Below are 11,864 nucleotides of genomic sequence, written 5' to 3' on the forward strand. Positions count from 1 at the left end.
TATGTAGATGAGTGTGTCTGTGCGCTTGATTGGTAGGTTTAAGGACTTTTATTGTGAAAACTTCTCGTATGATATGACACCCTCTATGAATCGGATGTAAGCAACAACGGTACGATAATATTTCTACGTGAATTGACAGAGAGATGTCACGACCTCTACTATGATTATTGGCCTTGTTTTTTTCTTCAACCCGTATACTAGACCATTATTATCCTTGACGTAATGGGACGTAAAGCCATTTAAGCGATTTAAAAGTGTTTTTCGCTGTCATTTATCGTTTGACATCCATTTATTGTCAACAATGTCATACTCGTTAGATATTCCGGACTTGGTAATTGTCATACACCTCGACTTGTATGAGCCAGCGGTCTATCATTTTAGTGTTAGCAGATTGTATTTCAGTTGCTTTACTTGGTCATCATAGAGGTCCAGCGTAATTTAACCATACTTGATGTATTAAAAGTATGAGAATCCTGATATTTGGCCTTTGAATCTCATTGTTTTTGTCCGTTGTTAAAATCTTCCTTCAGCTGTGGGTGGGCACGAGTGAAATGATCAATGTAGACATAAATACTGACATTTTACTCTTTCAATCCAGATGTTTATTTTATTATTTTCCCGTTTCATAATGAAAATCTTCTTGATTGTTTATTACATTTAGAATGTAACACAATGTTGTGCGGAGTATAAAAACTATGACATACTAGTACTGTGTGCAGCATTAACAACAACAAAAGCAAACAAGCAAACTATTGAGATAACGATAACATTTATGATGTTATGCAGGGAGAGATACAGTTTGAACAGGGAGGTGGGAAGAGAATTTTGATTTTTATCATCTTTATTTCCCCTAATATTTTTTGACATTGCATTATAATCTTCTTATTGTAGGTGTGTCTCTTGCCTATCAAGTATTTTCTCGACTTTCAGTCAGTCTCTCCTCTCCCTCGTATAGATACTAATCATGATTCTTAAGGCGTAGAGGCGAAACCTGCGGCGTATGCTTGAGAGAGCGCTGACGTATATTCCACGTCTCGTATCTGACCAGCTGCTACCAGTATAAATCGATCGTGATGGGGGGGGGGGGGGGGGGTGGGGGGGGGGGGGTCTCAAAGGAGTTTATAAATTATCACCACCAGAATCCGAATCTAAAGAATTTACTCATATATACGTCTTAATTACATGTATTGCACCTTGGTCACTATTTTTTCTTTTTTGTTGACTTGATACTAGTATAATTATTTGTATGGTTATCATCGATCATACAGAGAATGAATGAACAGAATCTCGACACATGCAACGCAGGTATCGTTACTATACATCAACGATTTCATCTTCAATGGACAAGCAAGATGTAAAAAATGAAATAAAATTATGTAACCATCAGATTATAGAGCCAGAGTTATACGGTTTGTATTATACCCTGTAATAATACATACACGTACGTATTTGTTGGATGTATATGTGTGTGAGAGAGAGCGTGCGTGATGCTTCATACCCTTTATGAAATTGAAGATTATAGATGGTAATTGTATACACGATTTCATTCTCAATGGACTCGTAAATGTTATGTACATAATTTATATGTATACCATCAGTTCATTCCTTCTTGGAGTCAGTTTATATCCTGTGAAAGTGCGCACATTCTATCTGTGTGTGTGTTTCAACTGCTGTATATTAATGGGTACAAAGGCCTGTCCAGCAATATGTCAAGTACCTAGTACAAGAGTGACTAAGGTTTAGACAGATCCTTTCAATGTAACAACAGCAATTGATTAAATCTGATATTGAACCTAAAGTATAGAATACATACAACACAAACAAAAACACACACACACGCACACACATACACACCTTTTTTTCAAATAATTTATGCTCTTTCAACCAAATAATACAATATACATCAATTCACGTTATTATTACATTACAATACAAACATAAGGGGATAATTCTTGTAAAGATAACTGAAATAATCATACATTTGTATGCTTCAATATGACAAATAAATTGGCAATAGTACAGCAATGACGGAAGAAAGAAAAATGGAAGTACACTGTATATTATATCTAAATAAAACCCATCCTCCTATAAAGTAACCTCACTACCCTTCCTGACCAAATAATTAACTAATTTACTTTACGCTATACCTCCCCCCCCCCCCCACCAAAGAAAAAAGGGGGGGGGAACCCCACTCCCTCCATAGGTAGACACCCATACTCTTCTTCCCACCCTACCTATTACAATTTTACTATTTTACCACTCAATCGCCGTTGTTTAGTATGTATATATATATATATATATATATATATATATATATATTATATAATATATAAGGGGGACACAAAAACACCTGCGGGGGGATGCAAGCTATTATTTGTAATGTTCAAAACAATCCCATTTCAATAAAGTAAACCCAATTTATTTCTTTTAATTGAGATTGTCTTTTCTTCCTCACAATCATAATTATGTACCTAATATACATATTCTTCAAATCTGCCGATGACGGTAATTTTAGTTGTAACCTTGCCTTATAATAAATTTGGTTATCAAAATGACTGTATTGCACCATTTTACTTTATGAGAATTCCCTTCAATGCCCATGTGTATATCTTGCCAATCTACACTGTAGATCTTGCCAATCTACACAAAGTACTCAACCATATCCTGCCAAAATGTCCTGTCAACATGTATCCGAATACTAAAGCATGTTGTTATTTATCTGGGTTTTTGTTAACTTCTATATAAAGTAAGGGCTCCGAACTGAACGTACACAGCAAACAGAACAGTAACACAAATTCACAACTCATTTCCACGCAAACACTTCACATTTTGCACAATGGACCCCTCGCACTGCACTTTTTCCCTCATTCTTCCCTCCCTCTCTCTTTATCGCCACTCAGTGAGTGGTAACTTGTATAATAGCATTCTTACAATGTCGTATTGTTTACGTCATTTCTTAAGCCATTGTCCTCGTCAAGCGTTTGCTTATGATGATGGTCTCCTGAATTTCTGTACATCAAGAATTGCCTAGTTTGTCTTTGAACAACAGATATTATACGGGAACCTTATATGTTGGCATAATAGTATACATAAAATAATTTGTTTGTTTTCATTTTGCATTGTGTCAGAAAAAAAAAATGTTGGATACTTGAATTAATCATTTATTTGTTTAACTGTCAGATTCAAATTATACTATGCTCTTGATTAGTTCGTTCAATTGACTTTGCATGTCATTTATGTATAGAAAGGAAATTCAGAAATAAAATAAAATCAAAATAATAATAATAATAATTGCATTTATATGGCGCTTCATACTGACGTTTCTAAGCGCACTTTGCTACTCATACAAATAGATTAGAAAACACAATAACATTAACAAAATCAGCGTTAACAGTAACAAAAGAAGAAGAAAGAAAAGACAAATACATGTGATACAATGGTACAATAATTGATAACTGTGTGCGCCTCCAGGAGAAAAAAAAAAAATTACAACTGATTAAACAGGTGAGTTTTAAGAAGAATTTTAAATGATTCGACAGATGAGGCATTCTGAATATACAGAGGGAGTTTATTCCAAAGAGTGGGAGCAATGGAAGAGAAGGCTCGGTCACCATAACGGGTTTTTGTACGTGGGCCATGAAGTAATTGGAGAGAGGAAGATGAACGGAGGGGTCTGGCAGAAGAGGAGGAGCGGAGAGAGACTAGGTTTTGAAGATATATGGGTGCAAGATTACGTGTGATTTTGTACGTCAGAAGTAGGATCTTGAAAGTAATACGGGAATGGACTGGAAGCCAATGTAGTGAGCGGAGAACAGGAGATATATGGTCATGTCTCCTACTAAGGGAGACTAATCTAGCGGCTGAATTTTGAATACGTTGGACAGGGGACATGTGAGAAAGAGGGAGGCCGGCAAGGAGGGAGTTGCAGTAGTCCAGATAGGAGGAGACGAAGGCATGGACGAGCCGCTCAGCTGATGATTGATCAAGCAGACGCCTGATCTTCCCTATTTTGAAAATACCCCATGATGCAGACTTACAAATGTTTGTGATATGGTGTTTAAGAGTTAAGTGTTTGTCCAAAGTAAAGCCAAGGTCTCTAACACAGTCAGAGACCTTAATAATCCCATCCCGAGTAGTTAGATCTGGTAGAGGAACTGTGCTCCTAAACTGTGATGAGAAATGGATGAGTTCAGACTTGTCTTCGTTCAGACGGAGTCTGTTGGCAGTGGACCAGGCTTTGATGTCGTTGAGACATTCTCTCAGTGAATTAACAGCAGCAATCCTATCGCCAGGTGACATAGTTATGTAAATTTGAGTGTCGTCAGCATACATAGCGTAGTTGACTCCATGATGACAATTGATGATTCTGGTGAGTGGACCTGTATAGAGGAGAAAAAGAAGGGGGCCGGCAACGGATCCTTGCGGAACTCCGCAGCTGATAGGACTAGGACGTGAACAGGTCCCATTGATTATCACCCTCTGTGTGCGATCTTGAAGATATGACTTGATCCAGTGGATGGCAGTGCCTGTGATGGAGTAGTCATTACTAAGTCGTTGTAGTAGCAACGTGTGGTCGAGCGTGTCAAACGCAGCCGAATAGTCAAGAAGAAGAAGAGCAGCCTCATTGCCCTTGTCGACAGCGAGAAGGAGATCGTTGAGCACTTTCAACAAGGCAGTTTCTGTTGAGTGGAGGTTGCGGTATGCTGACTGGTTTGTAGGAAGCAGATGATTACTGTCAACATAAGACATTAACTGTGTAGACACAATCCTTTCAAGAAGCTTACTCACAAATGGCAGATTGGCAATTGGTCGGTAATTGCTCAGGACATCGGGATCTAGGTTCGGTTTCTTCAACAGAGGGGAAACAAGAGATGTCTTGAAAGGTATTGGAACTATACCCGATGACAATGATGTGTTAATGATGTTTTTAAGAACCGGAAGCAGCTCATCAAGGCACTCTTTGAGCAGCCAAGTTGGAAGAGGGTCCAGAGTGCAAGATTTTGGTGGAGATAGCATGATGAGACGTCGAAGCTGTTCATCAGTGACCGGATTAAACTCGCTCAGGTTGCAGTTCAAAGAGTTCTCAGGAGCCTGGACGGATAACTCCAAATGGTTCACGTCAGATACAAAGGAAGACGCAATATCATCGATTTTCTTCATGAAGAATATACTGAACCTGTGCGCCAGTTCTGAATCAGATGAGTGTTCAGGATAAATAGAAGAGTCAGAAGGGGTGGACAGTTTCTTCACGAAGTTGAATAGTCGTTTAGAGTCAGCATTGGCGATCTCTTTTCTCAGGTACTGGGACTTTGCATCGGTAATCAGATCAATCAAATCAAAATCAAAATTCTTTAATTTTAACGCAATTCCGAAATAAATGCGAGTAAGTCTCTGAAATTTAACTACAAAAAGAACAAAAGTTATCAGCAACAAAACCAAAACTTAATGTTTCTCAATATAAATCGCTCCATGAAGTAATTTAAATTGAAATTCTCTTAAGATCTCCAATAAGCGTTGAACTTTCTAGGTCTCATAGAAATAAGTCTCAAACTTTTTTCGGGAATATCAATTTTCTGAAGGCCGTCTCTAATTTCTAAGCAATATAAATTTTGTAAACCAGACACAAAATGTGTATAAACACACACACACACACACACACACACACACACAACCACACACACACGCACACACACAACCACACATACACGCACACACATCAAACTTAAACTGTAACTGTAATCATGAGCGCAAACAGTGCATGTTAAATCCTTATACATATTACCAAATATAAAAAATAATGATCTTTGCACTGGCAAAGATTCGGTGGAGTTCTGTAGCATTGAAGAATAATAATGTAATAGCATGTGGAATCCAAGCCCACACACCACATACACACCATATTACCAAAACGACGTCTGCCGTCATCAATTAAGATGAATTAGGCATACGCTTGGGTTGTTGTTTTTATTTTCAAATCTCCGCTGGTATTTGCTCTGCCAAAATACGTAGGTAAATAGTCTCTAGAAGGTGAATGCAAACAAAACCTACAGACTGAAAAAAAAAAAGAAACGTCCTAACCCGGGGCTGGTCTAACATTCAGTCGTTTCTTTTTATTTACACACACCCTGATATACCAACTATACCCTCAACATTACTATCTCAAAATAAGCACACTGGGTCACCGCCATCCCAACCACCCCTCCCCCTCCACACTATACTTTGCAGGTGCTGGAGTTGGAGAGGGCCTAGGGGTTTTAATTTCGAAGTAAATTTGAGCCTGAACCACAGGGGAGAAAAGGGAACGGGTAAAGATACAGGCACTATATTTCTTCGTCATTTCTAGACAATCATAAATCACATGATACGGCGCCATTCTTCCTTAGTATGCATGATGTACTCGGTGTTATAAAAATCATTTCCCACTTTTGATCCTTAATAGTTAAAAAAACAAACAAACACCTATATATATCGGATAACACTGACATTGATACGAGTAATAGTTGAATGGTGTACAATGAGGTAATTCAAAAGTGATAGCATAAATCAGTTTAATCAAATTCAAGATTTATTTTTAAGTTAGGCTTCAGATTTTGCTGTGTTTTCAACCCTCTGTACAAAATTTTAATTTTGCACAGGGGTCAATTGGTGTGTATGGGAGTGTGTGGATAACACCCTGAAAATGGTCCAAAACAATGGCCAGGATTGGAATGCTCTATTACATATTCATGATAAATTCCACAATCAGAGTTAGTCTTTATTCATCCCGAATACCCGGAATGTAGTGTATGCAAGCACATGAAAACATGTGCTTATTTTTTTTCATCTGCATACATTTTACCCTTTACCATGAATTCAGATTAGCAGTGCTCAGGGCAATCCATCATGAATTTTAGTAAATCATTCATGTGCCTTGGAGCAAGAGACCAGAAACCTAGTCAGCAGAGCTCTGAAAAGGTGGTATTCGTGGTATTCCTGTCTATTGTTCAGGGTCATTGTAAGCATACACTCACATACACATCATTGGTTCTTGTGTAAAGTTCAATTTTGTACAGAGCGTTCAAATTTGACCAAAATCTGGCACTTAACTTTAAAACTAATCATGAATTTAACGAAACTGATTCTTGCTCTCATAGTCAAATCACCTCCAACTAAATCGTACACTATTAAGCTATTACTCATCAATGACAGTGTTATCTGATGTATAGTTTTCGAACTATTAAGGATCAAAAGTGTGATTTTTTTTTTTTAGTAACACCTAGTATAATGCCTAGTATTGTCACGAGATCGGAACGCAACATCCCTATCAATAGTGATCGTATATAGGCAATATGATTCAACCAGCCACCCTGAATGCATTGCGAATCAAGCAGCTTTGCAATCATACTTTCTCTACATAGTAGGAATTAGCCTATACAGTGTCTTAATGACCTTTTGGCGGGTCTTATGTGCCCTTTAGAAATAAGAGTATCTACTTTATTGTAATAACTTAATGTCCGCAAAGTGTTATGCTGATAAAACAAAATGATCTGCAACAGGGTGCACAATCTTGATCTAGACTTTATATAGCATATTCCATTGGGCAGTTGGGACAGTACATCTAAACGAATGTGCAGAACTAAAAGGTATACCTATCAGTAAGCCTTATGCTATTATTCAAGGCAATGAATCCATACTTTCCATAACGACTTCCATCAATGCCCACAAAAAACAAAAAACAAAAAAAAAACATGTCCGACATGTTTTTATATCAATTATGACACTAATATCGCCAGTTAAGCATATTCACTGTAAGTATAAAAGTCAAAACACAAATCTATTAAGTGCTACACTGGTCGCTTTCTGCGTTGATGAAAATTCCAGTTGATTTAGCATTTAATGATGAGTCGTAAGAGTGGAATTGATACATTAAACATAACGCCAATGGAAGATAACACTTGAATGTAGAGAGTGTTTAGAGGCACATCAGAAAAATATGATTCTTTGTGTGTGTGTGTGCTCATGGAATCTCATACCTTTTCAGAAATGCTTTCGTCAAAGTGAGTGACGAAGAATTCACTATATAAATTCCTGCGTACCGGGTACTCCTTTCTGGGGAATCATTGAACACTTAAAAAACATCCGGGTCAGAACTGACCCGTGAGGGTCCGTTGGGGTCACACTCCGTTCCGGGTCAGAAATGACAAGGAATGAATTGGGTCAGGGTGACCCCATTCCGGTTCTTCATGACCAAATTCCAAGTCATTTTTGACCCGGAACGGAGTGTGACCCCAACTGACCCTTTCCGGGTCAGTTTTGACCCGGATGTTTTTAGAGTGAATACCGAAATTCCGATAGACAGAAGATTTCATTTATTTCACAAAACAGTAAAATATCAAAGTCCGTTTGTGACGGACACACTCAAACCTACACATACACACACACATAGAAGCACGCACGCGTGCATGGAACACATACTCAAAAACTTCATCGAAGAATCTAGTACACGTAAGTAGTTTGTCTTCAAATCCACATAAATACACACTCTCAAACACACACACACACATACACATACACACACATACATACACACACATACACACACACACACACACACACATTCGCACACACCAAATAATATCAATGTGAGTGTAAAACTTGATTAGAGAATCGGGGACAGCTATCTATGGTGCATGGACGCCAGATCAATATTTTGCCTTCAAGCTTACAAACCCACAAACATACGCTTCGCTGCAATCCTCCTTTATATATTCTGTCTGTTCATTGTTTTGCTGCAGATGGAAGATGCACGATGAAACAAGACAAACTGATATTTTGGGAAAGTATTCACACTGTCTTTGTTCATAATATCTTGGGATGTATCGGATAAACAGGAACGAAGAGAAGAGCCTACCAGCTCACTTTTTCTTACAAATCTTCGTCCTGATCGAAAATGCCTTTGATGAGGTACGAAATTGTATCATTTATTCTATACCCGAATGCCTTATAGTCGAAACTGTAGTACGTGGAGAGTTTCTTTAGTAAATGAATTGGCACTTGCGAGTATTCTTCTACGAGGGAATTGGAGGCGTGCGACTCGTGGACCTCTGGAAAGTGAATAAGACCATCGACGCCCAACCAGTGGAGGGCAAAGGGGGCTTCCACGGCGAGATTCTCGTAATGCCCGATAAAGTCGTAATGAATCTGGCATGGATTGGAAACAACGTTCAATGGAAGCCAGTGATCGTTTAGAACGTCCATAGCGATATTGCTACCGATATCGGTGATGTATTGAATATATTCTGCCAAAGTGATATTCATCCACGGTTTAACCTCTGCATCCGCGTATCTCTGCTCGTGATCGTACCCACGATAACGTTTGACGATCGCTCGGCCGATATATCTTTCCCACGTAGTCTGCAATCGCTTGAAATTGCGGAGTTTGCTGAGATAGCCAGACAGCATACGTGTTATGGGTTCTCGGACAAACAGTACCTTGCGATAACTTTGCAGACGGTAGGTTATTTCTGTTAAGTTGTCACGGAATCCTTTTAACGTAGATACCTGAGATTGGTACCCCCTGTGTGTTCTTCGCAAACTACTCATCACCGTCTTCCACGTCGTGCAGCCAACCTTTGGGATAAAGCCGAACAGGATCTTGTACTTGTCGTCAACGAGTAGGTGACCAACACTTTTGAAGACGTTCTTGCCGTCGACACCAAGGTCAAGTTTGCGTGACATGTTCGCCTGTTCGCAGGCCTGATCGACGAGTGCTCGTCGCCGGGTCTGTTCAACCACCATGTCAGCGTACCAGCTAGCGTTCTGGAAGTTCGCAGGTTGTGGTGGTCTCCATTTTTCACTGCCCTGTTCGAAGCATGGAGACGAGAGAGAAAAGGGAATAGTGGCACTCCTAACCGACTGAACGTATAGGTTATACAAATATACGTATATATGTATATATATATATATATATATATATATATATATATAAAATATGTATGTATATATATATATATATATATATATATATATATATAATTATATTCAGTGCGAAAGTAAGCCAATTCAGTTAAGGTTAGTTGCTTAGAAGGTTCGTTTATCCGAAGACGAAATCAAGTTCGAAGATACATTCTTTTCATTATTGGAATTAACAAACCTTCGGAATGACGAACCTTCGTAATAACACCACATACATTATATAACATGTTTGGATTGACCATCCCTACTTCATTTTCGGATCTGTGTAACGAACGTCTGGGTATACGGGATTTGTGTCTTTCGGAAAAGCAAACCTTCGGAATAAGGTACCTTATTTCGGTTTTGGATTAGCAAACCTTCGGGTGTAACGAACATCTAATGTCGTTTCAGGAGATTTCTTTGAAAGTTACAGAATCTCAAGTTGATAAACGTGTTGTAGAAGACTAACTTTACACCATACAACAATGACTCTTGTATTCGCAAAACAAAATTATCATGAAATGTAGGAGATGTAATCTCTGTATAATGATATCGTGGCGATTATATTCAAGTAATATGGCATTCTCGTACTCACCTGCTGGAAAAACGATGCTCTGACGGGAATTCTGCCTGTTACACAAACGAATGAATTCATCAGCATTACCTAAGTATCTAGAGATTTTTACTGAGTATTACAAGAAATGGGAATAGTAGTAACAGCAGCAGTAGTAGTAGATATGAAATAAGTATCTTGTCAAAATCATATGGAAGTAATGGCAGAAATCGTTTTTCTTGTCTATCATCATCCTTCTAAACACTACACGTGGAGTAAACCGATCACACGTTACTGTAGTATAGATAGGGTAGAGCGCAGTTTTCGATTTCGTGGATAGTCTCTGACATTGATCTCAAAGGGAGGGAATATAGAAATTTTAGACACAGAATAGTATAACAATTAGATATTTTCATTAACTTTAGCAATTAGCGACTTAAAAAGATACATTGTTTCCATAATGGGATGAAAAAGCAGTTGGTTATTGTTCTCAGTTATCGGCATCTGGAAATAGGCACACTGTCATATCGGCGTTAAAAATCCTCGATCTACTATCTTTATTTGTTAGTAACATTTCTTGTGGCTATCAGAAATGTAAAGATGGACTATTATTATCTGACTTTCATGGAATATTAAGGCTAATTATGAAGAACAGTATAAATTTTGTCTCAAAAATACGCCTGTCGTGGGTTTGTTTTCACTCCAGCCGCCGCTAGATACCCGGATGTGCGATCATGGAATAAGAAATTTACACGATGATGTCGAACGCTTACCTTGCAGGGAAGCCAACGAGCCGAACGAAGCCATGACGTACGCCAGACTTACGGCGCACAGGATGACGACGGCCAAGGGACCGGTGGAGAAACATGTCCGCACGTTCTCTAACATTTCCGTTCTTCACCAGGGTTGCATACATGTAAAGAAAACGAGTGGGATTTGATCAGATTTGAATAATCTGATAGTTGATACTGAAAACATCAGCTTTTTGCGGTAACAAACTAAACTGAATAATAAAAAAACAACAACTAACCACTGATGTCACAGATGATAACATTTTGTCCTTTATACAGAGAGAGTATCCTAGTACCTGAAGGTATTAAAGTGAGTTTGAAAAACACCAAGCACCATACCCAATACTCGTACATCATGGAAAGGCAGAAAATAGATTCTCCTTGCTACACCGTAAACGTGGGTCAGAACGAGTTCCAAGCGCCCATTAAGAGTTAGTAGATAACGTCCTCTACGGGCATGCGTTTTTATTTTCACTAATAAGTCGCACAACTCATATACACTACATGGTATACATAGGACCTCGAAATCGGCTTAATTCCATGAAGTTGTAAGAGTTGGCACGTATATAACTGTAAGCGTGAATCCA

At 38.5% G+C, this 11,864-nt stretch overlaps 1 protein-coding gene across 1 annotated transcript; it reads right to left on the bottom strand.

Moving 5' to 3' along the window:
* Nucleotides 1-8,904: 8,904 nt before the first annotated feature.
* On the bottom strand, nt 8,905-11,374 carry LOC140227972 (carbohydrate sulfotransferase 14-like). Its single transcript, XM_072308357.1, has 3 exons — nt 11,260-11,374; nt 10,529-10,563; nt 8,905-9,840 (listed from the first exon to the last, which is right to left on the bottom strand). Exons 1-3 carry the CDS (start codon nt 11,372-11,374, stop codon nt 8,905-8,907), a joined length of 1,086 nt encoding a protein of 361 aa, XP_072164458.1.
* Nucleotides 11,375-11,864: the final 490 nt, after the last annotated feature.

The sequence above is a fragment of the Diadema setosum genome, chromosome 1 (genome assembly GCF_964275005.1).
Source record: "Diadema setosum chromosome 1, eeDiaSeto1, whole genome shotgun sequence".
Taxonomy (NCBI): domain Eukaryota; kingdom Metazoa; phylum Echinodermata; class Echinoidea; order Diadematoida; family Diadematidae; genus Diadema; species Diadema setosum.